This window comes from Trachemys scripta, chromosome 21, assembly GCF_013100865.1.
Source record: "Trachemys scripta elegans isolate TJP31775 chromosome 21, CAS_Tse_1.0, whole genome shotgun sequence".
Lineage (NCBI taxonomy): Eukaryota > Metazoa > Chordata > Testudines > Emydidae > Trachemys > Trachemys scripta.
The window spans coordinates 6394169-6422050 of NC_048318.1; the positions used below are offsets into that span (position 1 = coordinate 6394169).

A 27882-nucleotide genomic window follows, 5' to 3' on the forward strand; every position below is an offset into this window, starting at 1 on the left:
TCCCTGGGAAATGCTGCTGTGGAGACATAGGGTTGAGCAAGCTATGAGGTAGGGTAGGTAGGGTACATTTTAATGAGCCAGAAATGAGAGACAGATTTCATTAGCAAAGCTGAGAACTGTTGTTGATTTCTATGCCAGGACTGCAAGTGGCACCTGTATGTTGCCAGGCTCTTTACTGAACTCCCCATTACTCCCAATATTGTCTAATAATCTTCCACTTCCCTAGGGTAAACTGCCAGCTCGAATCACGGTGCCGCTCTCAGTGATCAGCCAGCCAGTGAAAGGCAAGAATGTGGTGACAGCCCCCATCATCAAGGGCAACCTCGGGGCCAAGTGAGTAATGTGCAACCTTCCAGTGAGCAGCATCTCCGTTTGCTCTCTAAGTGAGATGGAGAGGTCCAACAATCAGGTTCATGGAGATCTAGAAATAGAGGTTGGACACACCACAATCACAGGAAATTTGAGGGGATATACCCATCTTGCATGATCCGAACATGATTCCTGCTCACTGCTCCAGAGGAAGGCACCTGCAGATCATTCCTCCAAGACAGTGGTGGGCATCCTGCAGTCCACATGCGGCCCATCAGGGTAATCGGATTGTGGGTCGCAAGACGTTTTGCTGGCGTGGACCATCCTCAGGCACAGCCCCCCACAGCTCCCAATGGCCATGGTTCACCTTTCCTGGCCAATGGGAGCTGTGGGAAGTGGCAGCCAGCACGTCCCTGAGGCCTGCTGCTTCCCGCAGCTCCCATTGGCCGGAAACGGCGAACCGCAGCCACTTGGAGCTGTGCGGGGCCGTGCCTGCGGATGGTCAAGATCAGTAAAATGTCTCGTGGCTTGCAATCAGATTACTCTGATGGGTCGCATGCAGACCACAGGTTGCCACCACTGCCCCAAGGTCTTTGCCCTGGAGGAGAATTTGTTCCCTACTCTGAACTTAGCTATCAACTCAGCTCCATGCACATGAGCGAGAATCACCCTGATGAAGTATCTAATCTTATTCCTGATCTGAGGCCCAGTCAACATGAGAGAAACTAGTACAAGTGTAACTGCATCAACATAGATCCCATCAGCATGCAAGTAATGGTCCATTTTCATTTCTAGAATCCTTGTCACATCACTCTAGCCACCACGTCCAGGGCAGGAAATTCCACATGCTGATTGCATTCTGCATTATCTAACCGTCTGGTTAGACTAACCCATAGACAAGAAGCCGGGGTGACCCTCAGAGCTTCCAGTGTTGCAGTCATGTGACTAGCATCAGTACCTTCTGCCATGCAGCATGGTGAACATTAGCATAACCTATTCATTCTAACCTCTGTCAATATAGTCACATGAAAAATTTAGAACCAGTGCTAAATGAGGTCAGTGGCTTTCATCTCTTAGCAGCTGAAGAGCAGTTTAGTCAGTGATCAGAGCGACATAGAAACACACATACTTTCATACCAAATCAGCAGTTACTGCATTTAGCTAATACAGGTACACTACAACAGAACCGTATTACCATTTGGATTTCCAGCTACTTTTGAAAATAACCAGAATTTGGTAGTGATTCTTGAATGCCAGGGTAGTCCCACTGTCTCACTCAGAGCTAAGTCAGAAGCTGCATGCAGGGCTATATGGGGAGTCCTAGGTTGTGTCACCGAGTCCAGTTGATTCAGCCCTCTGCATCACTATTGACCTTCAATTGGTTTCTGTCTTTAGCATTAGTGGGCTGGGTCGGAATATCATCCTGACTACCATGCCAGCTGGGACAAAACTGATTGCTGGGAACAAACCAGTGAGCTTCCTGACAGCACAACAGCTACAACAGCTGCAGCAACAAGGCCAGGCCACGCAGGTAAGAATACCTGGCAGGACTATAGGTCTGCCCATTCGCTCTTCACTGCAGTAGCATCTCCATGAAGGTCTTGCCCATGAAGACACAAGGTTCCATTGACATTGGTACCCAATCTGCAAATGTATGTCTTTGGTGGTTGCACTAAGCATATTTAGTTCATCTCCCCACTTCCTTCTATAGCATCTGGATTTATTTTGTTTTAAATTTTAATGAAATGAGCTACTGGATAGTAAGGACGAAGAAAAAGAACAATATTAATGTCAGGCAGCATGCCAGCTTTTCTCCCTCTGTAGTGACTTAGGGCTAAAAGGATTGTATCTTACACTTACTGATACTTTTGCACTTCTCTAGCACCTTCCAGCCAGAGGTCTGCAGCTTGAATTCCCTCTGTCTCCCAGGGCAAATCACATCAGTCTTTGTGCATCAGTTTCCCATCCATAAATTCGGTATAATAGTAACTGGGAAGTTGCAGGGTACTTTGAGAGCCTGTGATATGAGGCCTGTAGAAGTCCAGAGAATCTAACTGATCAAATGCTTTTATTCTGAAAATCTGAAAGCAGCTGAGATTTGGGAATTTATTCAAACTGGTGATTAATCCTTTTTCATTAGAATCTGTCTCTTCCTCCCCGCCCCCCCTCCTCCCCCCACCTGTCCCTCCTCCCCTGCACTGTCCCAGACCATCACTGGATGATTTGAACTTGCTGATGCCAAACAGTGCAATCAGGGCCTTTCACCCATACAAGCAATACTGACTTTTGGACTAACTTTAATGCTGGCTGTGACTGAATCAGGTGAAGTCTTTGCCCTGAATTAGTGCTGCTGGCCCATTGGGATTGATGCTGTGTGTGTGCAGTGTGACGACATGTTGTGCTCTGCTGTGAATTAAGTGCTCTTTCATTTCAAACAGGTGCGAATTCAAACAGTATCGGCCTCCCATCTCCAGCAGGGAACAGTGTCGGGCTCTACCAAGGCAGTCTCTACTGTTGTTGTGACAACAGCACCATCTCCGAAACAGACACAGGATCAACAGTGAACATCAGTTGTGAAAAGGGATCACTTTTCAAGAGCTTCCCTGGCCTTATTGTCCTTCCCCCATCCATCACCAGTCAGGGCTTCTTAGGTGCCAACACAGACCATCCAGAGATTGGACTGGAGCCTCACCTGTGCCAAAAGCAAAACATGGCTTGCCTGGAGCCAGAATTGTGGTATCCAGTGGAAACCTCAGTACAGCAACACAAGACTCTCTATTTAAGAACCTAAACATCTCAGTCCAGAGTTGTAAAATCAAGCTCTATAGCAGTGACTAATTGGAGATTTTACTACGTGTCTTTATTCTCTTCTCATTCGAATTGCCCTTTTTGCAAATGGCAGTGTGCCTTGCTGTCATTGCATTATGTTCTGGGTTAGCCTCAGGCAGTCAGCCTGGGTTCTTCCTTTACCGGTGAAACTTGCTGCTAGGGGAAGAGGGATTCAGTGACTCTCTAAAGTCATGGACAAGCTTCATTCTGGGTCTTGAAGTCCAGCTACCAGTTCTCTTTATATCCTGTAGAGGTGGCTGTAGTTGGTGGCTGATTTTATTGTTAGGGCTTAACCTGTATGTAATACAAATTCTATATATTTATTTATTTTATAACTTTTTAAGACCTCTCCTTTCACTTCCCAACCCAGATTCTTTATTGACTGTCATCACCATGTCAGATTTCTGGAGAAACTTTCCGTTTGTTATCCTTCCAAAGGCCAGATAGAAGAGTCCTGTCCCATAGCATGCCTGATGAAGAAAACCTCTGCTGTAAAATAGCTAATAACTATTGTATGTATGTATCTGCCCGTATGAGAGTCTGGCTGTGAATGAGCTCAGAGAAAGGACGCAGGAAGAAAAGTCTGCCAGGGACTTTCCCTTCTTACATTTCTGAGATTGAATCATCAACCAGAGAAGACTACAGCCTGTTTAAAAGGAAAAGAGAACAAGCCTTCAGTTTTGTCCACGCTGCATTCATTCTGACTCAAGCAGAAATGTTTTACTTTTAACTCAAGTTGATGCAGGCCTGGCCTTATTTGATTTTTATCTGTCTCTGATTTTTATCTTGATATACAAGTTGTTGGGATTGTGCATGTTACAGATCAGGAGATGAACTGACTTCTGCTTCCAACTCTGACATCACTGGAATTCTTTCTCTGAATGAGTCCAGAAGAAGTGTCAGGGTAGGAAAAAAATAACAATACAGAAAGCAGTTTTATTTACAACCCATGCTCCAGAGATGTAACCGCCCCCCTGCTTAGATCCGACCTGCCATCTCCATTCAGTTCTAGACAGACCATTTCATTTTGGCAAGGAAAGAGTTCTGTCATACTGTCATGAAATGTAGTGTGATCATCTGATCTGCTAAGGGCTAATAGACACTGTTATAAGAAGGTTTCTTAAACATTGTTCCTCTTGTTTTTTTAATACACTGTTTGTTTGCCTTTGATACCGTCATTGAATATAGTCTATTTAAAAAAAAAAAAAAAGCCCTGCTTTTCATGGTCTTCCAATGTTTAGCTGAATTGTTGAGGCTTGATTCTGCTTGAAAGACTCAGTTGTAGCTACTCATTGCTGGCTCAGGTACTGTTGATCCGGGCAGTATGAGGCTTTTGATTGAATTTAGATTGAGACCTTGTATGTCGTGCACTCTTTATTTTTAACTACAGCCAACCCACTTGGGAAAATCAGATACAAAAAATATATCAAGAAGCAGATGGCAGCTGCATTTGAGCAGAGCTAGGTACCTAAATGCAGCATTTTAAAATACTCTCTTGAATCATGGTTTTTGTGCACTTAACAAGATCTGGAAAGATAAAGCTGCCTTTCCCCTCTTCCCCATATCAGTCACTTCCTGTGTCTTTGTCCCTTTTCCTTCAGGGTGAAGAACAGGAAGGCTTCTGGTTTTGAAGCTGAATTCTTTAACCCGAGTTTAGCTCAGTTTGGTAACCAAAGCTAGTCAAATATAGAGCTAAACTGAAGTGCTGTCCACAATACTCCTGAAATGTTTTTATTATATAAATCCTATCCCAAATCAGGGTAATCCCCATTTGCTAGTCGTATTTAACAGAGTTATGTCTCAGGCCTTAGAGACGTGCTGAATGTCTTTCTTACAGTGTGCAGCACTGCGGCTTTAATGTAGCCCATTACTGGTAATTAGACATGGTTTGTAACTCTTGAACTCGTGGCATTACACAGGGGGAAAAAAGCTATACCCCAGCATCAAATCAGGTGCATTATTGTGGTGGGAGATACCCTCCTTCTGCAGAATGGAGTTTACTCTGGACCAGCCAGGCTCCATTAAACTCCACCTTCTTGAACCATTGCCCCCATTATTTTTGATGGTTTTGAGCTTGTTTTCCTTTTATCAGCTGGTGCCACAGATAAGTTATTTATCATCTGTGTTGTGGTAGCACCTAGAACCTACTAGTGAAGGATAAGGGCCCTGTTGCGTTAGGCACTGTACACACACACAATGAAAAGATGGCCCCTCCCCGAAAGAGTCTGTTTAAAACATACTTATCCACTCAACATACTTGATGTATCCATGCAGCGTTCATCGGCTCTGCCAGCCCAGGGAGAGCTTGAAAGCCATTTTCACCAAACCTTGTTCACCCAACAACAACTTGTTTGTTTTTTGCCAAACCATTCTAGCAGTTTAGACAAATGTTCCGCTTGCCTGTGCTATTTCTAGGCTTGGCAGAATTCACTTTTAAAAAAATAATTTCAATGGATAATTCAACATTTATCTTTAAGCATTTTCTTTTTATTTTTATCAATTTAAATTTTCATAGTTGTGGGAAATCATGATAGGGGTCAGACAATTTAATGACAGTAGATGTTGCTATTCAAAAGTTTAAAGCTTTATAACCAATAAAACACCAATTGTCAATATGTCAAAATGTACAAAGTAAATATCCTTAAATCAAACTTTAATACGTTCAAGCAGCATTTTTCTTACTTTGCCTCTCTGTATACTTTGGTTCTTATCAGTGGAAATTTTTTTTTTTTTTTTTTTTTGTCGTTTGTGTGTGTACAGTGAAGTTAAAGACCAGATGGATGAGGTAATAACTTATTGGACTGACGACTTCTGTTGATGAGAGAGACAATCTTTCGTGCTTACATAGAACTCTTGTTCAGGTCTGGGAAATGTACTCAGTGTTACAAGGTGGAATAGAATAGATTGCATAGCATAGGTAGTTAACTCATATTTCAAGGGACCATTCAAGGTGAAGTGGCCTGTTAACATATTTCCAGTCATAGAAGGAAAGTGGAGGGGCGGGGCGGGAGGGAGATAAATGTGTTACAGATTGTTGTAATAAGCTATAAATCCAGTGTCTTTCTTCAGTCCATGGTTTTTAGTGTCTAGCAAAGTTATTAATTTAAGCTCCCAGGCTTGTCTTTTGAAGGAGCTGTGCCAGGTTTCCTTTGAGGATGAGGGCTGAGAGGTCAAATATAGAACAATCACTTTGTGGAAAGCGTTTACCCACAGGTGATAGGATGTTTCTGTCTTTATCATTTTTCTGTGTGAGTTCTTTGAGAGCGTAGTGACAGTCTCGTTTCACCCATATAGTTGTTGTTGGGGCATTTACTGTACTGGATGAGGTACATCACAAGTTGTGATAGGCATATGTAGGACTCGTGGATCTTGAAAGTTGTGTTTCAGGAGGATGTTGATTATCATAGCAGTGGAGGTACATCTACAGGTTTTGCACTTGTTCTGGCAGGGTCTGGTGCCGCTTTGAATTGGTGTGTCCTGGTCTGTGGGGAGCTTGCTTCTGATGATGAGCTTGAGGGGTTGTTTGAAAGCCAGAAGAGGGGATTCAGAAAAGACTTCAGGATGTGGTCCCCATCGAATGTGGGTTGTAATTGTTTGATGATTTCCAGTGTGGGGTGGTAGGTGACAACTAGGAGAGTGCGTCGAAGGGGGTTTTATTTCTGTATTGAAGCAGGTTCTCCTGGGGTATTTGGGGGGCCTGTTCCATGATGCAATCTACTTCTCTGATGGAGTGTCCTTGATTGGTGAAGGCATTTTTAAGTGTGTTATGGTATATATCCCAGACTTCCTTTTTGGAGTATATTCTGTGGTATCTGAGTGCCTGGTTTCTTGGTGTTTTTGGGGTGGTTACTGGATCTGTGAAGGTAGATGTGATGATCCATAGTTTGCTTGCTTATAGTTGTTTGTAGGGTTCCATTGCTGAAGCTGATTGTAGTTTCCAGGAAGTTGATGCTAATGTGGGATTGTGGATTTATGGTTTGTTCCAACAATCCTTCCACTTAACCCCCCCCACCCCTATCCTTTTTTTGTTTTGTTTTCTCCCTTTCCTCCCTGTGACTAGAGAGGTGTTAACAGGGAGGAAAGGGAGAAATTGAATGGTCCCTTGAATGATGACAATCTTCTCCACTTCTGTTTAGCTCTGACACTGAGTACCTTTCCCAGACCTGAGGAAGAGCTCGAAAGCTTGTCTCTCTAACCAACAGAAGTTGATCCAAAAAAAGCTATTGCCTCCCTCACCTTGTCGCTCTACTATCCTGGGACCAGCATGGCTACAACACTGAAAACAGCGAAATTGATATTTACCAACCATCTAATCCTTTCAAGCCTACCCTATTTCCTACCTCCAGTAGCACTGAGGATAAGAGAGGGGATACCCCTTCCCAGAGAGCTTTTGTAGAAGTCTGATGCTTTACTCTTAGGCTTGCTCTGAAGAGATCTTTCCTACCAGACAATGTTCCATGTTTTTTCACTGTTTACTTGAAATGCTGGGGTCATCTGTAGCATTTGATTAAAACTGGACCTTGTGCTTCGCTCTACTTGAGGCACTTTTGTTTCTCTGCAGTTAAGAACTTGGGTCTCTAATTAACTTGCACCTTGTCACAGATACAGTCTGGCTCTCCCTGCTGTGAAGGGAATCCACACCTCTGGATCCCCAGGTACTTTGAGTTTCCATGGCTCTCACCAGGTTGCATTGTTTCTTCCCTTGGCCTTTCTGACACATTCCCTGGGCACCGACTATGTCTGCTACCCCTTCACGGAAATAACGCCCCTCTGCCCACCTGCTGTAGGCCCCTAGGACCAGTACTGACCCCTGGGTATATTAAACGCACCCTCTCTGTGTTCTACCCGACAAGGCGAGCCTTCTGGTTTACCTTTCCAATGGGTCCCGTGGGAGTTGCAACGCACAACACTACTCAAACACTGTTGTTCTTTAATGGTCTGAGAAATGCACAGATTACAGATCATATAGAAAACAACAAATATGCTGAATGCAAGCCATTCGCTAGCTCACCTTTGCTCAGTGTCCATCTATGTTCAGGAAGGTAGGCAGGGGACCCCTGCTTCATCAGGCTCTCAATGCTGGGTTGCTTCTCCCTCCTCTTCCAGTGGAGAAAAAAGTCCCCCAGAGTAGAGCAACTCCTGCCCTTTTATAACTTTCAGCCCCCCTTTGTCAACCCAACCACATCACACAGGGCTGTGAAACATCCACATCCACACCTCCACTGTAGACAGTATTAGGTCGATGAAAGAATTCTTCCATCGACCTGCTCCCACTAGGATTACCTCTCCCTTGGCGGAGGTAATGTCTACAGTGAAGCACTGTTGCAGCTGTACCACTGTAGCGTTTCAAGTGTAGGCCAGCCCTCAGATTGCTCAGGTGATCAGATCCCTGCCAGTGACTTCATTGCCCATGTGACCATCTCCCCGACTTCAGATTTAAAAAAAAAAACAGTTTGCTCTGGGCAGCAGCCATCTCCGTATCATTTAGGTGGAGGATTATCAATGTTTAATGACTCTCTTATCAGACCTTTGCCGCTACACGTTGGAATTTCAGAACAACAGGAAGACAACAGCGAAGACGATGACTAGCCCTTTATTCGAAATGGAGTTTGCAGCTTGGTAAAGATAGAGTTCATAATCTGACAATGAATTCATAAAGTGTACAAGCAAATTCCCCAGATCATCACTCCTCTCTAGGCCTAAATGTTATGTGGCATTTAGGGACAAATTCCTCTGAAATTTTTGAAAAAGCAAAGTTACAGTGTAGATTAAAATGATTAAATTAGCTTATACCAGCCAAGAAACTGCTCTCGGCCATTCTTATTGGAAAGCCTGTGCTAACTAGTGTTCAGTTGACACTCCTCTCCCCTCACCAAAAGGGTCGAACTTTTAGATCCCTGCTCTTATGGGCTCGTTAAATGGAAAGAGTTCTTCATTCCTTCCCTGTCGCTGCTAAGCTGTTGGCTGACCATGAGCAGCCCTCCCTGGGTTACTGCTGCTCTGAAGCTCCTTCTACTAGAATTTGAGGTATATGCCCTGCGGTGCAGGAGCAGCTACCTCTGCACAGACCCTTTGGGTGGAAAAGCTACACATGGAGTTAGAAAGAAGGTATGTATTTTTATGTATTATACGAGTGCCTTAATTCCTCCTCTCTCCACCAGTGGGATAGACACACGTCTCATCAAGAGAGTAACTTCTAGCCACCACCCACAAGGACTAAGGCCTGGTCTATGATACAGAGTTAGGTTGATGCAAGACAGCTTCTTAACTATGGAAGCGGCTACACTTAAATTTTGCTCCTGCCAGTGTAACTGCCCAGCTACGCCAACTTAACTCCACCGCCACGAGCAGCGTAAAGTCAAGGTTGATATAGTTAGGTTGACGCAGAGTCAATGTAGATGCTGCGTTACTTATGTCGACTGTTACAGGCTTTCAGGAGCCTTCCTGCAATGCCCCCCACTAACAGTACAATCAATACAAGCACTCCTTGTCAGGACGTGCACCGCCGACACGAGCAAAGTGTAGACATGTATGAGCGATGTAATTGCGGCGGTGGCTGTGTGCTGATGTAAGTTAGGTCAACTTAATTTTGTCGTGTAGACATGGCCTTAGTAAACTTCCCCTACCCCACACACATCCATAAAATATTAACACCTTTAATGAGAAGCGAAGTCTGCCTTTTTTTTTAACAACTGATGGGTGGGTATGTGTGACGGGTTGGATCACAGAAACCCCCTTGGGAGCTGCCACCCAATGTGCAAAGACTACCCCTGCTTCTGTTTTCCCTGCCAGCTCAGGACTCCAGCACCCTGTCTTGCTGAGCCAGCCACTCCCGTCTGGCTCTAACACAGATCCAGGGTCTGAATCGCTTGTCCCAAAGCTGCAGGTTTACCTGAAAACAGCTCACAGTAGTGTGCTTGTCTTTAGCACTCAGATGCCCGACTCCCAATGGGGTCTAAACCCAGATAAATCCGTTTTACCCTGCGTAAAGCTTATGCAGGGCAAACTCATAAATGGTTCGCCCTCTATAACACTAATAGAGAGATATGCACAGCTGTTTGCTCCCTCAGGTATTAATACATACTCTGAGTAAATTACTAAATAAAAAGTGATTTTATTAAATACAGACAGTAGGATTTAAGTGGTTCAGAGTAGTAACAGACAGAACAAAGTAAGTCACCAAGCAAAATAAAATAAAATGCGCAAATCTATGTCTAATCAAACTAAATACAGATAATTTCCTCAGTTCCAGAGCACTCCCTTTTACAGGCTAATCTCCTTTTAGCCTGGGTCCAGCAATCACTCACACCCCCTGTAGTTACTGTCCTTTGTTTCAGTCTCCTTCAAGTATCCTAGGGGGGTGGAGAGGCTCCTTCTTTAGCCAGCTGAAGACAAAATGGAGGGGTCTCCAGTGGGTTTAAATAGACTCTTGTGGGTGGAGACCTCCCTCCTATGCAAAGTCCAGCTCCAAGATGGAGTTCTGGAGTCACCTGGGCAAGTCACATGCCCCTGCATGACTCAGTCTTTACAGGCCGATGCCATTGTCCACATGGTATCTTGCATGTCTCCAGGAAGACTTCTCATGTGGATTGGAGCATTCCAAGATGCATTGTTCCCCAAGTGTTTCCTGATCAGGTACTTAACCTGGCGAATTCCTTCCTAAAGAAGCTGACCAAATGCCTCACAAAGCTTACTTAGAAACCAAGCAAGCATACAGCCCATATTCTTAACCTCAAGTAGAAAATGATATATATATGTACAACTAGGATGAATAGATATAGTAGACCATAACCTTTACGGAGATATGTTACATGGCACAGGCAGCACAAAACATATTCCAGTTATGTCATACATACATTTATAAGCACCCCCTCCCCATAAAGCCTTATGGGGTACACTGTCGTAGTGTTAGGTAAAAAAGCAAGTCCTCACTCACCTCTCCAGCACCCGAGTTCGTGCGGAGTTGGTATGGGGCTCACAATCTGTCAGAGACCAGACACCAATTCGTTGATCAACGGGCTCACACTATCCTTAGCTTGAAAGGCTTCAGAGTAAGTGTGGCAAGTTTATTAGGGGTGAGCATCAATATTTATACACAGAAGTAAACAAAGTGATTAACAGATCATAATGGTCATGTATAATCAATCAAGATTCTACAGGATAAAACAGGTTAAAATGTAAATTCAAAAAGAGAAAAGGGGAGATGGCTACTTAAGGGGAGGGGGGTGTCATGAGTAGTTCGCAGGTCAGAGCTTTGATTAAAAGTTCAGACAGAGATATCAAGTCTGGGTTAAGTTTAAGCTCATCAAAAGTTCAGACTCAACAGTAGTATGTACTAAAAAAAATGAAGCCAGTCTGTTCTGTAACTGTACAGGGCACCCTGACGGCTAGAAACTCGCCTTGGAGATACTCCTAGGGTGGTTCTCAATGAAAATGACTTTCCAGACCATGATTTAAATGTTAGGTACCACTTTTCATCTTCAGAATGCTTTACAATAATTCTTACACTGTAGATGACGTAGGGAAACCTTTTTCCGACTCTCTCTCTCTTTAGAAAACGGAAACTGAAGCATGTAACTGCGACATGGCCAAAGTAGCGGAGAATGTCCCTGGCAGATCCAGATTTAGTACTTGTGACTCCAGTCCTGTACCTGGTGCCTATTTTCAATACTTAGTCATCTTTCTGTCAAGTATTGTTTACGTAGTTCAAGAGCTGACTGCCAGGCCAACGCCTGCGCTTTTGCCTTAAACACCTTAAAGGCACAAATGTTACACCCCAGAGCAACAGGCATCAGAACAGGCAGCGTTGTTATGTGGGAAGGGAGAATGTGCTGCTGTTTCTGTTTAATGGAAAGGGTTTCTGTCTTAACAGCGAGGATAGGAATGGGATGATGATGATGAGCAAAATTCTCAAAGTGCTTAAGACTCCCACTGTAAGTCACTTTGCTTAAGTTCCTTTATATTCCGCTGAAAGAGAACTGAATGATAGCTAGTGTACATTCATTTGCATTTACAGTAGTGGCTAGAGTCTAGCTGGGTGAATAATTCATTTTTCAGTTGGCCGTTCTGATTTAAAAAAAAGGGGGGGGGAGGGCGCTGATTGAACTGAATTTGAAAACTGAAAAAATGTTGCTGAACTGAAAAAATCTGTTTTGGGTTCAATGAAGCACGTCATTTGACCTGAAACAAATGTTTTTGGACATTCTTAAAGGGCTAGATTCACACAACAAACAGAAGAAGAAGAGGTGGTGATACCTTTCTTCTGTTTTGTGAATGGCATCTAAGCCGGAGGGGGCGATCATGTGAATTGGGGTTGATCAGTATTGCATTTTTTCAGCAAATAAATTGTGTGAAATATTTTTGCCCAGCTGTAATCTAGAGCATCTAGATCACATCCCCTTTGTGCTAGGTGCTGTACATACATAAGGAGATGGCCTCTGCCCTGGAGAGCTTACAAACTGAATAGACTAGATAGTGGTGGAAAGGAAGTATTGTTGTCCTCATTTTTACAGTTGATTAACCGAGGCACAGAAAGGTTAAGGGACTTGGCTAGAATCACAGGGGAATGTTTGGGAGGAGCTAGGAATTGAACCTCGATCTCCGGCTTCCCCATCCATTTTTCTTCTCACTAGTTATTTGTGGAGCTGCACGTTTGTCATGGGGGTGGGTGGGCATCAGATGCTGTGTTTGGTTTTTAATCCATTGGTCCATGATGTCTCTGGGAGGCCTCAGGGCACAGGCGCCCCACTGCAGGGTGAGTGTGGGATGGGGTCACTCTGCAACCTCCCCCAGGGTCTCCCAGTCTTTGGGGGTAGGCCCAATCCTTCCCCAAGGGCCTTCCATCCCCTAGGGGCAAGACCCAACACCACCACTCTACAGTGACCAGACAGCAAGTGAAAAATCTGGATGGGGTGGGGGGTAATAGGAGTCTATATAAGAAAAAGACCCAAAAATTGGGACTGTCCCTATAAAATCTGAACATGTGGTCACCCTACACCACTCTGACATGTCCCCCTGGTGATTTTAACATTTCTTCCTAAACCTGAGACTTTTACTAAATGTACTGTGAGCTCGCTGTGATTTTTTTTGTTAAAAAACCACCATGACAAATCTGCAGCCATGTTATTTGGGGGCAGGAAAACCCTCCTGGCTTCTAGGAAGGAAGAGACCCCAGCATGGAGTCAACATTTTCCACGTTATCCATTCCCAGTAGGAGAGGAGTATACGAACTCATGTTGAATGTCGAACTCCCAACTTTTCCCCGACTGCCATATTTCTTCCACTTCTCAATGCAACTGTAACAGATTAATATTGATACAGGCATAGTTAATAAGCTATGAGACAGCCTCCCATCGTCAGGAAATGAATCAAGTGAGAGAACTAAGATTTATGACTTTTTTGCATATTTCTTAATCTTCAGGGTTAAATTTTAACAAGGTCCTGTTGTCTGTGAAGGGTTGCCTCTCATTATGCAGGTCCTAAATAGACGATCCAAATCGTGAGCCATTAGTTTAACCCCAGTGGTGCTGAGTATACCACATCTTGGATAGTCAAGTAGGCATGTTTTCTCCAGGGTACCCTAGGCTCATCTTGCCTATCTACAACATGTAACTCAATGGACTGGATGTTCCGTACCAAACTGTATCTGGAGTGAATTTATATTTTGGCAGCAGTGAAGCAGTTAAATGTCACCTCTGTTTGCTGCTCTAGTGCTTAAATAAGTTCAGAAGGGGGAAATGTTCAGTGCGTTTTATTTTGAATTGAACATCTAAAGTTGCTACGTTAGGGGCTTGTTCACCCATGGAATAAGTCCATATACCCACCATTGACAATGGCTAGGCAGTGCTGAAACCCCTGCTTATTACATCAGTCAGAATAATCTCACTCCCCCATTTGTTTTCTCACCCGATACATAGATGATAAACTCTGTAGGGCGGGGCGGGGGTCATATTTTTGTTAGGAATGTGCACGGGGAGGGGCTGATCCCTCATTGGGGGCCTCTTGGTGCTACCACAGTACAAATAATGGGAGATCTTTGCCCACTGCATATAAGCAGTTCTGTTATCTGTTGTGTGTGACTGGCACAAACCAGGGCTAGTTACTGTCATGTCTGCACAGACCATTCTCCCATCCTGCCTCCCACCACCTGGCCCCACTACGTACCAGTAAACGATGGTGTAGTTGATAATAAAGAGGAGGAGAGCACCTATATAGTGCCAGCTGAAGCACATGGTGAGGAACATGATGTTTTCATGATCAGTCTGGTCCCAGCCTGGCCCTCCCCATGGTGGGTACAGCACAAACCCGATCTAGTTAGAATAAGTGGTGATATGATGAGCAGGCCAGCTCTTCCAACGCCCCATCCTCTCCTTTATTACACAGCTTCAGTATCAAATATGGATACACTGACCAAAGGCTCCCCATTGTACTCTAGTGTCTGTCTAGGAGATTGCACTTCTTTTGTACCTGTGCCTTCCTGCAGATTTGCACACCAATTTTACCTGCTGATGAGACTGTTCTAACGTGCTGTCTTGGGACTGCCATTGGAAACCATCCAGACACTTCAAGGAATGCAGAATTTGCTGAGTGACTGACTACAATGGGTATATTGCACTGGGTCCTTGTGTGCATCCAGGTGAAATTTCAAGTGTGTTTTTAATCTGCAAAGCCCTATGTGGTTTGGGTCCTGGCTATAGAGACAGCCCATCTGGGGTACTGACATTAGTATAGTAATGGGAGAACTATCCAGTTTTTCTTTATCGTCATAATATCCCTGTGAGATAGGGAGGTATTAATATCCCCATTTTACAGGTGGGGAGTTGAGGCACAGAGACACTAAGTGACTTGCCCAAGGTCACACGAGTGGTCTGTGGCAGAGCAGGGGATTGAATCCAGGTCTCCCAAGTCCAAGGCTGGCACTTTAACCACTAGCCTATTCTATTTTCCCGATGCACCAGCTGGTCAGCTGAGATCATCTGAGGTTTGTCCTGACTGTCCTTACCTTTGAATTTAGTCAGAAGGGGGCAGGACTTAGGTTCTAATCTCTGGAATTTGCTCTCCCTGCTTGTCTGACAGAGCCCAAGGCTGCTGACCTTGAGAGCACAGTGCAAGACTTGCTTGGCTTCTAGATGAGTCCTGATTCTATTAAGTTGTGAATGCAACAAAATGACCAACATTCCCAGGCTGAGCCGCTCTTAGTCTTACAAATGTGTATCTGTGGTTTTTTTCTACCAAATCGGAGGTAAAGTTTTAAGAACTGATGTGTACAATTATAACCTGGAGAGAGAACTGCTGTAACCCGGAGAGCTGTTAGTTGTGCTGGTCCCAAGATATTGGTCAATCAAGCTGAAAGTACAGAGTAAGAATTACAAACCTGCAAGAACCAGGATCCTTGGAGAAGGAACGTGGTAGTCCTTAAGAGCTCCAGGATTGGGTGATCTCGCATGAACACTTCCAGAAGGGAGCAGAGGGCACCACCAAATATGGCAATGAGCATCAATGAGTGGATGTGCTGATCCAGCGCGGGGCGGTGATGGGCATGAAAATAAAAGAGAAAACCTGCCAAAATTCAAACCAAATCGTGCTAATACTGCTTAAATGATTAGTGAAGAACTGGATGCAAAGAGCCAACCAGAGGACCTATTGTTCTGAAAGGAGATGTTGCCACTTAAAAACTTGAGGCAAGCAAGTAAAGGAAGAATTTCTGGGAAAAGCCAGGTCCTATTGTCCAAATGAGTATGAGGCAAACAGTCTGTCCCCAGTTGACAAGGCAAGTCACTGATAAGTGACTGTTGGTAAGTCAGGTTGTGTGAAATACCTTTCTTCCTGTAAATAACTGATTGTTCTGAATCACACTGTTTTGGAACAGAGCTTTGTCTCTCTTTTTCTTCTAGTGCTGATGCCTGAGTTTCTGCCCATTCTTTAAAAATGTCTCATTCCCTCTTTTTTTTTTCCTTTTGACAATGAAACTATGCCCATGTGCCCAGAGGTTTTCCAAGATTCTCTCTTAGCCATTGATTTGAAACGAGCCAAGAGCCTCCCCTGAAATGAAAATCTCAAGTGAATAATTTACAAAAATGTGAAGGATTTTATAATTATTTAAGCCACATAGGCCTGATCTACACTTAACATTTAAGTTGACCTAGCTCTGTTGCTCAGGGATGTGAAAAAATCCACACCCCTGAGCACCATAGTTAAGCCAACCTAATCCCCAGCGTAAATGCGGCTCGGTCGATGGAAGAATTGCTATGCGGGGGGTGGATTACCTACATAGACAGAAAAACTCCTTCTGTCGACGTAAGAAACATCTATGCTACAGCCGCATAGCTGCAATTGTGCCTCTGTAGTGCTTGTAGCATAGATATAGCCATCGTGTTGCTGATGGATCTGAAGAGTTAACAGGATTTCAGAATCTATAAGACAAAGATCCCCAAACTGTGAGTCACACCCTCCTGAGGGAAGGACAGAGGAAAGTTTGGAGGGCGCGGTGGGGCCTGAGCCAGTTCCCACAGGATGGGGAGGGAGCACCACCCTGCTCCAGTCTCATCTGCGGCTGCAGCCTGGCTGCTGTTCTGCACCTGGCCCCGGTCCCGGCCCTGGCCCTGCCCCCAGCTGCAGTCCTGGCCTTGGCTCCCTTACCCCATCTGCATCCCCTCCCCCCGGGAGCCCCAGACCCACTCCCGGCCCCAACTTGGGGGAGGGGAGCACAGACAGGGGTAAGAGGGGGCGTGACCCTAAAAAGTTTGGGGACCACTGCTATTAGAGCTTCTGACTCATCTGTTACCTAGGCTGCCGCAGCCTTTTGTCAGTAGTGCTGTTGCTACTAACCTTCAACAAACAGCGCCTGGGAGAGCATGAAGCGATCCAGCCCTGGGGGCAGCCCAAGTGGGAGGGAGATGAGAATATCCACTAGGCCAGCGAGGACATAAGCAAAGTACATGGTTCCATGTGTCCAAGTCAGCAGGTCCACCCAAGTGTGATCCTGGGCGTAGAGATGCAAATGGGGGCCCTCGGGAATAAACTGTCCAGCAAGAATCCCTATCCAACAGGAAAAGGGCAGGTGTGAAGGGAGAACAGGATCCAAGTCACTGAGAAAGCTATTAGGGTTTAACCACCTTTCTGCTCTAGGTTTGGCATGTAGGCGAGTCAAGGATCAGAATCCAGGCGCTATGCAAGGATCCCCTTACCCCAGCCTTCCAGCTCTGCCTGTGGCGCCCTCCTCTCTCCCCCTTTGCCCTGTTGTGGTACAGGGAGGCAGGTGCAGCTGCGACAGAGGTAAGTACTTTATCAGTATTAACCTAGATGTGACATGGAGTCTGCACTACTGCAGAGCATAGTGAGATCTCTTGTCTTAAGTCTGCAAACGATTTACGGTGCATCTGCCTTCTTTTAGCTTCAGAAAGATCGATTACTATTCAAAAGCCCAACACAGCCTAACTACGAACTTTAACTGGAGGACAGGGCAGGCTATTGGAGCCTGCTGAGCAGATCCTGCCTGCTTTCCCATGGTCTATACGTAGGGCCCTACCAAATTCACGGTCCATTTTGGTCAATTTCACGGTCGTAGGATTTAAAAAAATCATAAATTTCATGATTTCAGATATTGAAATCTGAAATTTCACGGTGTTTGTAATTGTAGGCTCCTGACCCAAAAAGGAGTTGTGGGGGGAGTCACAAGGTTATTGTAGGGGAGGTTTCGGTACTGCTACCCTTACTCCTGCGCTGCTGCTGATGGTGGCACTGCCTTTAGAGCTGGGCAGCTGGAGAGCGGCTCTGAAAACAACGCCGCCACCAGCAGCAGCACAGAAGTAAGGATGCCATGGTATGGTATTGCCACCCTTATTTCTGCGCTGCTGACAGCAGAGCTGGGCCCTCAGTCAGCAGCCACCACTCTCCGGCTGCCCAGTTCTGAAAGCAACAGCGCAGAAGTAAGGGTGACATGGTATGGTATTGCCACCCTTACTTCGGTGCTGCTGCTGGCGAGGAGCTATCTTCAGAGCTGGGTGCTTGACAAACAGCCGCCGCTCTCCGGCCACCCAGCTCTGAATGCAGCGCAGAAGTAAGGGTGGCAATACCGTGACACCCTCCCCCAAAGTAACCTTGCAACCCCCCTGCAACTCCCTTTTGTGTCGGAACCCCCAATTTGAGAAATGCTGGTCTCCCCCGTGAAATGTGTATAGTACAGGGTAACAGCATACAAAAGACCAGATTTCACGGGGGAGACCAGATTTCACAGTCTGTGATGTGTTTTTCATGGCTGTGAATTTGGTAGGGCCTTATCTATAGGAGAAAACTTATTTGGTGCTTGTTATTCTGATCGACAAGTGTGGGTGCTGACACATCGGGCAGCTGGGGGAATGACACACTGCTACTAGCTGAAAGGAAGGTAATGAGCTCCAATCCTTACCCACTAGAGCAGTGATAACTTTGCCCATCCCTTCCAGGAGCTCCAGATACTGGTACCACTTATTTTTGCTGATGTATTCATTCTCCCTCTGCATGAGATACTTGATGGGGTATTTCACAGACCACAGGACCCCAACTGCCAGGAAGTAGCACCCTGGCAGGGCATGACCTTCAAAGTTTTTCATCCCTGAGTGTCATGAAAAGAGAAAGCAATCAGTGTTCATGCTGGAAAGCAAATGAGGTTTTCTGATGCTCTTAATTACACAGGTAACTGTGATTTGTATTGTATTACAGCATTTATAACTAGCAAGCAAAATGAGCAATTCTTCCCAGCCTATTCATAAAGGGCTGATTGTTTTTCAAAAGTCCTGAGCACCTACAGATCCTGTTGATTCCTTTACCCACCCAGGTTTGAAAATTTGACTTCAATAATCAGGATTTATTGTGTTTATAATACTAATTCCCACCTCAATCTTTTCTTCTTTTTCTGAGATCCCAGGTAGGTTTCCAGCCACCATGATCATAGAGAGTAAAATGTCACTGGCTTTGGAAAGGATTGTATTTAAAATAGTTTATGGGGACTTTGGCTCTGACGCCAGAATGGGGTATGGCTTTGCAGGTGGCAATTATTTCATGAGAAAGAGGCTCTTAGGATGGCTTTTTTCTATGCCTGTTTCTAGGACTGATGTTCTAGTGACGTGGAAGAGCGGGTGAATAATGAGGTGACAACTTGTATTATTATTGTATATTATAGCCAGTGTAGGTAGGACTGTGTACAGTTAAGGTTGTTCCAACACTTCCTATTTATAAGACCCTGTTTTCAGTTGCTTATAACTTTGCCAGATGTTAATAGTTTGAGCTGAAATTTCCCATTTAGGTGTCTGCCTCAGGCAAAATTTTTGGGGAAAATTTCAGCTAAAACAGCTGGGCCATTTTTGAGAACAAGATTAGGAAAAAACACATTTTGTCCATCTTTTTAAAAAAAAAAAATCTTTCAACTGTTTTGTTGAGAAGCTATAGTTCCCCCATGATTTGGAGCAAATACTTGAAATTTAGCGGGGTAGAGGTGGGTGGTGGCTATAGTGCCAGGGCATATGTCTTTGGGCATCCCTGTGAAAATTTATCCAAATTAGCCCAAGTTAGAAGTCTCTGGAAAATCTCTGTTCACACACATGCAGCAAAGACTTGTTAGAGTCTAGCAACTAAACTCTCCAAAGATTTCCTCTATACAGAGCACGCGCCTTCTCCTTACAGCTCATAGTGCTGAATAGACTACGTGTCGTTCCCAAAGAACCCACTGAGCATGCGTTGTCTTTGGGGCAGCCGCTCTGGGCTGGACTTTCCCTTCAACTGCTCCTCAGCCTCTAGGGGTACTGTGGTGCCAGGTATCAGAACTGAGAGCTTTTGTCCTTTTTAGGGGTTCTTTTTACCGAGGCCAGGAGGAGGGGGAGAGAAAATTTGGCCATATTGTAAATCAGGAGTTTCCTGCTTAGGCAAGAAGAACATCTGCCCATCTTAGTTTCTATTCTTGGAGAAGTGAACCTCTCACTCATCGGTGGTTAGACCGAAGAAGTGGGCTGTAGTCCACGAAAGCTTATGCTCTAATAAATTTGTTAGTCTCTAAGGTGCCACAAGTACTCCTGTTCTTTTTGCGGATACAGACTAACACGGCTTCTACTCTGCATCCTGTACAATGTCAGCTGTTTTCTTAGGGTATGTCTACATATTTCCCCGAGGCAGGGAGTCTCAGAGCCCATATCTACAGGCTTGGGCTTGCGCTACGGTACTAAGAATAGCCGTGTAGACATTCCTGCTTGGGCTCTGAAGCCTGGGGCAAAGGGTGGGTTTCGGATCCCCAGTTCCAGTCCAACCCTGAATATCTACAATGCTTTTTATAGTGCCATAACATAAGCCCCTGTAGACCTGTCCTCAGAGACTCGATGCTGCAGGTTTTTTTTTAATCATGTACACCATACCCTTGTTGTCTTTACTTCCTAGGTGGCGTTCAGGACTCGGTCGGTGGATCGTATTTTTGAGTAAACAGATGAGGATAGTTTCTCTGATTTTTGAGGGCCAGGAAGAATTAATGGTTATTATTAACCATTGCAGGCCTATTTTTCACCGGTACCTCTCACATTCCATTGGGAGGAAACCAATGAAGAGCTTACCAAGTATTTTTACAAAGAAAAACCCAGACAGAGAGCAAGCGTGTGCAAGTCACCCCGGAACAGCCAATAGTCTGCTGGCTACAGCACTCACCTGGGATGGTGGAAACTCTAGTGCAAGTCTCTTGTCTGCATCAGGCACCACAGAGACTTGAAGCTGGATCTCCCACAGCTCAGATGGGTGCCCATCCCTCCAAGCTATTGGTGAGTGCACCTGTCCTAGCTCAAGGAATTGGCATTTTCCGTTGAAAAACCGCTATCAAAAAATTCCCGATCCACTCTAATAATAATAATACCTCTGAGCAGTAAAAAAAAAAACAAAAACAAAAAAACCCAAAAACTTATCTGAAGTTTTTATTAGTTTTTATCAACTTATCATTAATTTTCTAGCTAGCAGTTGTGAATCATATAAAAATTTCAAAACTACCCAGTAATGACAATCTAGCCTTGCTATTGTCATACGAGTTTGAGGTGGTTATTACTACTGTTTTGCAATGTTATGTATTATTTAGCAGAGAAGATTATAGCAGCTTTTCTGAAGCTCCTTGGCCTCTGACTAGAGTTTAACCCATTAAAAAGCTGTTGTATTGCAAAGGCGCTATACAGTATTCTGCATATTCACCTCCCCACCCGTCTCTCTCCTAGGGTTTCATTCAACAAGGTGGGAGTTCAGATTCTTTTAGTTAACTTAATAACTTCAGTGATATTTCTCTTTCCATTATTTATTGCTTGTAAACCTGAAGCAGGAGGAGGCTTAAAGTCAGTTTTCCTGGAGATGGGGGAGTTTTGATGGATCCAAAATATTGGTCACACTCTCTGTATCTTCCACCACCACATAGATTAACTCTCTATTCTCATCCTCAACACTATCCATTTGCTTAGGGGCTTGAGGGAGACCCCCCAAGAGACTTCGGGGAGGTGAGGAGAAGGCATGTAACTGCAGGAATCGCTGTGCTCCCGGACTCACTCCCAGGGTCTTTTCCCTCCCCAAGGACCTGCACTTCTACCAGCAAAGTCTGGATAACAGACTACACAAAGCTTCGTGGTGTCCCCCTGTGACCACCTCTTTAGCATCCAAATGATGCTGCCCCCTCTGATCCATCATCAGTTTCCAGTCTGAGTGGCCCGGCCCCACATAAGTACCTATGTATACAACTTATAGTTATAGTCCCCATTGTGGGATGAGGAGGAGCCAAGAGGAACTTACCTGTGCTGCCTACGCCACTCTGCTCACAGTCTGTCCGCCTGGCTGCAGAGAGCAAGGTGCATCTGCCCCCTCTTGATCTCAGGATGCTGTATGAGCTACGGCAGGCTCAGGGTTGTTCCCCTGGTAATAAGGTGGAGAATAGACAGGAGCATGAACATTCCAAATTTCAAAATCTGTGGGTGTTCCCTTCTTTTGCAACACCTTATCCATAGAACTGCTGAATCTTCTATAATCTCTTTCCCCACATTCATGGTCTTTGTATTAATGAGATTTCCTTACGTTGCTTCACCTCTCTGATTTAAATGTCACTTGAATGTTATAATTTTTAATTAGCCTCTCATCCCAATTTTGCTTTGAGGCATAAAGGAAAAGTGGGGGAACACGTACGGCTTGTTGTTGTTTTTTAATCTTAGAAATACCAGGAATGGTGTTGGTGGAGAATCTCTGGGAGGTCTCAAGTGCTTTTTTAATTGAGTGGGCAAGGGAACTGAATCTTTAACAAATGTTAAAGAATCAAGGTGAGAAGAAAGTTTAAACAGAAACTGCTTGGGTAATTGCCAAACGTAGTAAGAAAGCATGGAAGAGAATGTGAAATTTGAGTATAATAATTTGCCTAGTTTGAAAGAGTTTTTAAAGCAAGACCTTTAAGACCTAAATATCAATGTGTTGGAAAATGTGTAGGAGGGGAGGGATAGCTCAGTGGTTTGAGCATTGGCCAGGGTTGTGAGTTCAATCCTTACGGGGGCCACTTAGGGATCTGGAGCAAAATCAGTACTTGGTCCTGTTAGTGGAGGCTGGGGGCTGGACTCAATGACCTTTCAAGGTCCCTTCTAGTTCTAGGAGATAGGATATCTCCATTAATTTAAAACAGCAATCAAAAGCTAAGTTCTGTGATCAGCCCCATGATGTGGCATCCATGAGAGGCCTGTACAAAGGGCCCTCATTTTAGTGTGGACTGGGGCAAGATGTCCCCCTTGCTGGCCCTAGTTAGCATTCCCGGCCCTCTCATCCTAACCCTCCTGTCCTCTCCCCGAGCATGCTGCTCCACTACCCAACCAGCTCACATCTCTGTCCCTGCTTGGATTATCACTCTGCTGATGACCAGTCATAGAGACAATGAGGAGTCCGGTGGCATCTTAAAGACTAACCGATTTATTTGGGCATAAGCATTCATGGATAAAAAAAATCCCAGTTCTTCAAATGCATCTGAAGAAGTGGGTTTTTTTACCCACAAAAGCTGAGTCGGTATGAAGACCGCCAGCGAGAGTTGAATAGAGCCAACGCCTATGAATGGAGAATCCAGAAGAGACCATGGGAGGCCTGATGACTGAACGTTCCATGCTTAACGGTTGGGAAGCAGAGGCAGGCTGAACGTGTGAACACAGCTGATAAAGGCGGCGGCATTTTGCCGCCCTCGGCGGAAATTCGGCGGCGGGTCCTTCACTCGCTCCTGGACCCGCCGCTGAAGTGTCCCAAAGACCCCAGCCCCCCTGAATGCTCAGAGGAGGAGCGCTGCTGCCTAGGGCGGCAAAAACCCTGTCTGGACCCATGGACTTGTGCACGTCCAGCTTTTCTAAATAGTCCTTAACCTGTTCTTTCACCCCTGAGGGCTGCTCACCTCCTCCCCATACTGTGTTGCCCAGGACAGCAGTGTGGGAGCTGATCTTGTCTGTGAAGTCCAAGGCAAAAAAAAAAAAAAAAGCATTGAGTACTTCAGCTTTTTCCACATCATCTCTCACTAGGTTGTCTCCCTCCCATTCATTAAGGGTCCCACACTTTCCCTGACCTTTTCCTTGTTGCTAACATACCTGTAGAAACCCTTCTTGTTACCTTTCACATCCCAAAGAGATGGCCTGTAACTCTGCCATAGGTCCTCTTATCATCTCTCCCCTCCGATTGCAGCTGTTCCACAGCTCATCTGACACACGTTGCTCATACTCCTTCACCCCGTCCCAGCACAAATATTCTGACTTCCTGACTGAAGTGTTCTTCTGCCAATCAAGCTGGTGCAGGGGGCAGGACATTCTCTGATGGACCCCAGCTCGCTCTCCTTGTGAAAGGTGACAAGCAAAGGGAATAAAATTAAACTGTGCCTTTTGCCTCTTTGTGATGAGCTATGCAGAAGTCTTCAATCCCTCCCCCGACCTTTTATTAACCTTAGGAATATCAAGTCTGGACTCCCCTAGTGCTTCTGGTAGCCTCACTGGAGGTCTCAGAGTTGTGGAGTGTGAGCTTTCTTATTCTTTAATCAAAGGGGTGAGGGAGTCTGTTGACTCTTTAACACCGACCTTTTCTCCCAAGTGTTTCTCTGAGTTAAATACATTGTTAAAATCAGTGTCTAACTAAATATTTCTCATTCAGATTTAAATGCATGAGGTGAATCTGGCCTCCATTGAAGTCAATAGAACGAGGATTTCACCCATAGTACTTTTAATGCCATAATCCTTTTAATTCTCCAGTCCTCCATAGAGTCTTCCGAGGAAAATTGGGCGGAGGAGATCCAGTTTCCAGTGCAAAAGCCCAAGCAGGAAAAGCCCAGCCACGTGTTAGGCCCTTGCTGTATCTCATAAAGAAGCAAATAAGAGCACCCACTTCCACATTGGTGGGTCCCGTTCCAGCTCTTCAGCTGTGTCATTTTAGAGCTGCCATCGACACGTTCTTTGTATGCTGTCTTCCTGGAGAAATGCCCTCTCCTTTCCGACTGCGGATGCTTCCTCTTCTGTTGAACATCTGTATTTGGAGCCAAACCCCAATGTCCTCACTTAGTTGTTAGGCAAAACTCCCAAGTAAGCCCCGTTTCTCCTCCCAAATCACTGGTATTTCCATGACTGAGAAAGCAGATCCTCTTTCCTCTTGATCAGATGGCCACCAATAACAGAATAATGTGAGTTTCATTATTGCCCTCTGGAGGATGGAATAGGAAGCGTTCAGCTTCATCTCAAAGACCTTCCCCCTCTACTGCTAACAGCAATTGTCAATTATTGGCTCTATTGATGTGTGCTTTTAAAGCAGGAAGAGGCTGTCAACAAGAGGTTTTGAATCTCTGTGCCGGAGAGTGGCCACCATGAAGTGTAGCTAATCATGGATTTGTTTCAGTACTTTACCTTTTGCAAATGTGACTGAATTTACCCTCGTTCCCTTCCTGAGAGGTATGTGATCTCAGAGAGAGGGACTGTGGCTCGGAGAGGTGAAATGACTTGCCCAAAGCTACAGAGAATCACTGGCTGAGACAGAAACCCCCCTCCTGGCCCCCAAAACTCCTGACTCCCCATTCTGTGCCACAAACACAAGATCAAATGCCTTTGTAGGGTGACATTAAGTTCCAAACACCAATTCAGCAGCAGCTTTCACTTTAACTGTACTTAACTCTTCTAGATGGCTTTCACTGAGAGCTCTCAAGCACTTTACAGCTGTGTGTTTGTTTGTTTCATCCACCTGTTGCTTTTTATCATTAACATAGACTGTAAATGCTTTAGCACAGGGACTTTTTTTACTGCGTTGGTACAGCACCCTGCCTAATGGAGAACCTGCCAGAGAGCCCCAGGCGCTATGTCACGACAGATGGGAAACTGAGGCACGGAAAGACAAGGTGACTTACCCAAAGTCACCCAGCAGGTCCATGACAGAGCTGGAAATGGAAAGGAGTCCTATACCCAGATCCTCAAAGGTATTTCGGCACCTGATTGCCCCTGAAATCAGTGGGAGGTAGGCGCCTTTGAGAATCTGGGCCCTAGTCACTAGCATCCCCAACAGCTTCAGCAACTGCCCCCAGGATGTTTATAGAGTAGCATGGGCATGAAGGACCCTGTCCCTAGGACATCTGCAGGAGCCTTGCAGTTGTCTGCCCAGAGTCTGGATCACTTCCCTGGTGTGATGCAGACTGTTACAGCAGATGTAACTATAGGTAGCATTTATGGATATCGTTGCCCTGGCTGCATTCAGCACTTCCTGTTGCTCAGCACTAACTTGGATTGCCAGATCCTTCTCCCACGTGCTCATTACTGGGAGGGAGGTTCCAGCAGTAGCCTATCTAGTCTGGAAATCCCTCCTCTGAGCACCTGCTTTCCCGGCAATACTGTGCTAGTTCTGTTGTTTGATCTATTTTACTCTGATTGCTGCTGCTTGGAGGGCCCGGCTGTGCCTAGCTCTGGGATGAGCTCACAGCGAGAGAGCAGGCACAGGAGAGGTCTCTAGCGTTAGCAATTCTTGTAGGAAGCATATAAGGAAGTTCCAACAAAGGGAAAGTGTGTGTGTGTGTGTGTGTGTGTGTAAGGGGGAGTTGGGGGGATGCAATGCAGCCTGTGGAAGGGGGGGACAGGTAGCAGATGCCACTGCTGTGTGCGATCCCTGGACCCTTGGGCCTCCCTGAGGTGTGGTATTTCTAGGAGTTGCCTCAAGGGTTGTTCTGTTCTAGTCAAAAGAACAGGAGTACTTGTGGCACCTTAGAGACTAACAAATTTATTAGAGCATAAGCTTTCGTGGACTACAGCCCACTTCTTCAGATGCAGACTAACACGGTTGCTACTCTGAAATCTGTGCTAGTCAGGTTCTTACAGCCCTCGTCAATGTAGTGTCTGAGCCCCTGTCCGAAGTGCATTAGCATCTTCCCCTGGTGATCCGTTCTTTCTCTGTCACTCTGCTCAGGGAGAAACTATGAGTGGGGATCGTTAATTCTGTTTTACACAAATGACATGTAAACTCACCTGGACACCCTGCTACCATGAAAACAATTGGAGGAACCACTGCTTGACCACACCCAGTGAACATATCTTAAAGGTGTTAAAAACTGTCTGAGGTAGGTGCTAACACGTTTTAAACCCCACTTGATTAAAGTATACTTGCCAGCGTGAGGTTTTTTTATAACAAAATACCATTTTCTCCCCTAAGCTAGACAATGCCGAAGTCATTAGATCCTGGTTTGCAGTTTCTCAAAGTTACTGGCTCCTGGGTTGACCATTTAAACCTAGACATGGATTAGCAAAAATGGAACCCCTGTAGTGCACTGGAAATTCATAAACATGGTTGTGACAGGTTGTATCACAGAACCCCGCCCGAGAGCTGCCACCTGATGTGCAAAGACTACCTCTGCTCCTGTTTTCCCTGCCAGCTCAGGACTCCAGCACCCTGTCTTGCTGAGCCAGACACACCCAGGGTCTGAATTACTTGCCCCAAAGCTGCAGGTTTACCTGAAAACAGCTCACAGAAGTGTGCTTGTCTTTAGCACTCAGATGCCCAACTCCCAATGGGGTCTAAACCCAAATAAATCCGTTTTACCCTGTATAAAGCTTATGCAGGGTAAACGCATAAATTGTTCGCCCTCTATAACACTGATAGAGAGAGATGCACAGTTGTTTGCTCCCCCAGGTATTAATACATACTCTGAGTTAGTTAATAAGTAAAAAGTGATTTTATTAAATACAGACAGTAGGATTTAAGTGGTTCCAAGTAGTAACAGACAGAACAAAATAAGTCACCAAGCAAAATAAAATAAAATAAAATGCGCAGATCTGTCTAATCAAACTGAATACAGATACTCTCACCCTCAGAGATGCTTCAGTAAGTTTTTTCCTCAGACTGGACACCTTCCAGGCGTGAGCACAATCCTTTCCCCTGGTACAGCTCTTGTTCCAGCTCAGGTGGTAGCTAGGGGATTCTTCATGATGGCTCCTCTCTCTCGTTCTGTTAATGGCCCACACTTTGCATAATTACAATGGGGCCTCAGAGTTATATTTCATATTTCTAGTTTCAGATACAAGAGTGGTACATTTATACAAATAGGATGACCACACTCGTAGAGTGTAAGCTTTGTAATGATACCTTACAAGAGACCTTTTGCATGAAGTATATCCCAGTTACATTATATTCACTTATTATCATATTTTTATAAAACCATATAGACTGTACAACGTCACAATGGTCTGTCACTGCAATCCAGCGATAAGCCCTTCAAATCAGCTCCCTGACTGG

The 27882-nt window shown here is 45.1% G+C and overlaps 2 protein-coding genes across 6 annotated transcripts in view; one reads left to right on the forward strand and one right to left on the reverse strand.

Annotated features, from left to right (window-relative positions):
• Positions 1–4308, forward strand: part of NFRKB (nuclear factor related to kappaB binding protein) — a 33603-nt gene extending 29295 nt beyond the window's left edge. For all 4 annotated transcript variants that reach the window (XM_034754596.1, XM_034754594.1, XM_034754597.1 and 1 more), the window contains 3 exons: positions 227–333; positions 1705–1840; positions 2748–4308. In XM_034754596.1, the coding sequence (XP_034610487.1) occupies positions 227–333; positions 1705–1840; positions 2748–2873 (369 nt within the window). In that variant the 3' untranslated portion in view covers positions 2874–4308. The remainder of the gene's footprint in view (positions 1–226; positions 334–1704; positions 1841–2747) is intronic.
• A 7161-nt stretch (positions 4309–11469) lies between these two features.
• Positions 11470–27495, reverse strand: LOC117868680 (transmembrane protein 45B-like). 2 transcript variants are annotated; one of them, XM_034754871.1, is made up of 7 exons: positions 27456–27495; positions 21916–22035; positions 18545–18730; positions 16966–17175; positions 15512–15696; positions 14302–14447; positions 11470–13433 (listed from the first exon to the last, which is right to left on the reverse strand). In XM_034754871.1, exons 3-7 carry the CDS (start codon positions 18726–18728, stop codon positions 13292–13294), a joined length of 867 nt encoding a protein of 288 aa, XP_034610762.1. In that variant the 5' UTR covers positions 18729–18730; positions 21916–22035; positions 27456–27495; the 3' UTR covers positions 11470–13291. The 2 variants fall into 2 exon arrangements, with proteins under 2 accessions (XP_034610762.1, XP_034610761.1); XM_034754870.1 differs by lacking the exon at positions 27456–27495 and adding an exon at positions 23746–23956.
• Between the last annotated feature and the right edge of the window lie 387 nt (positions 27496–27882).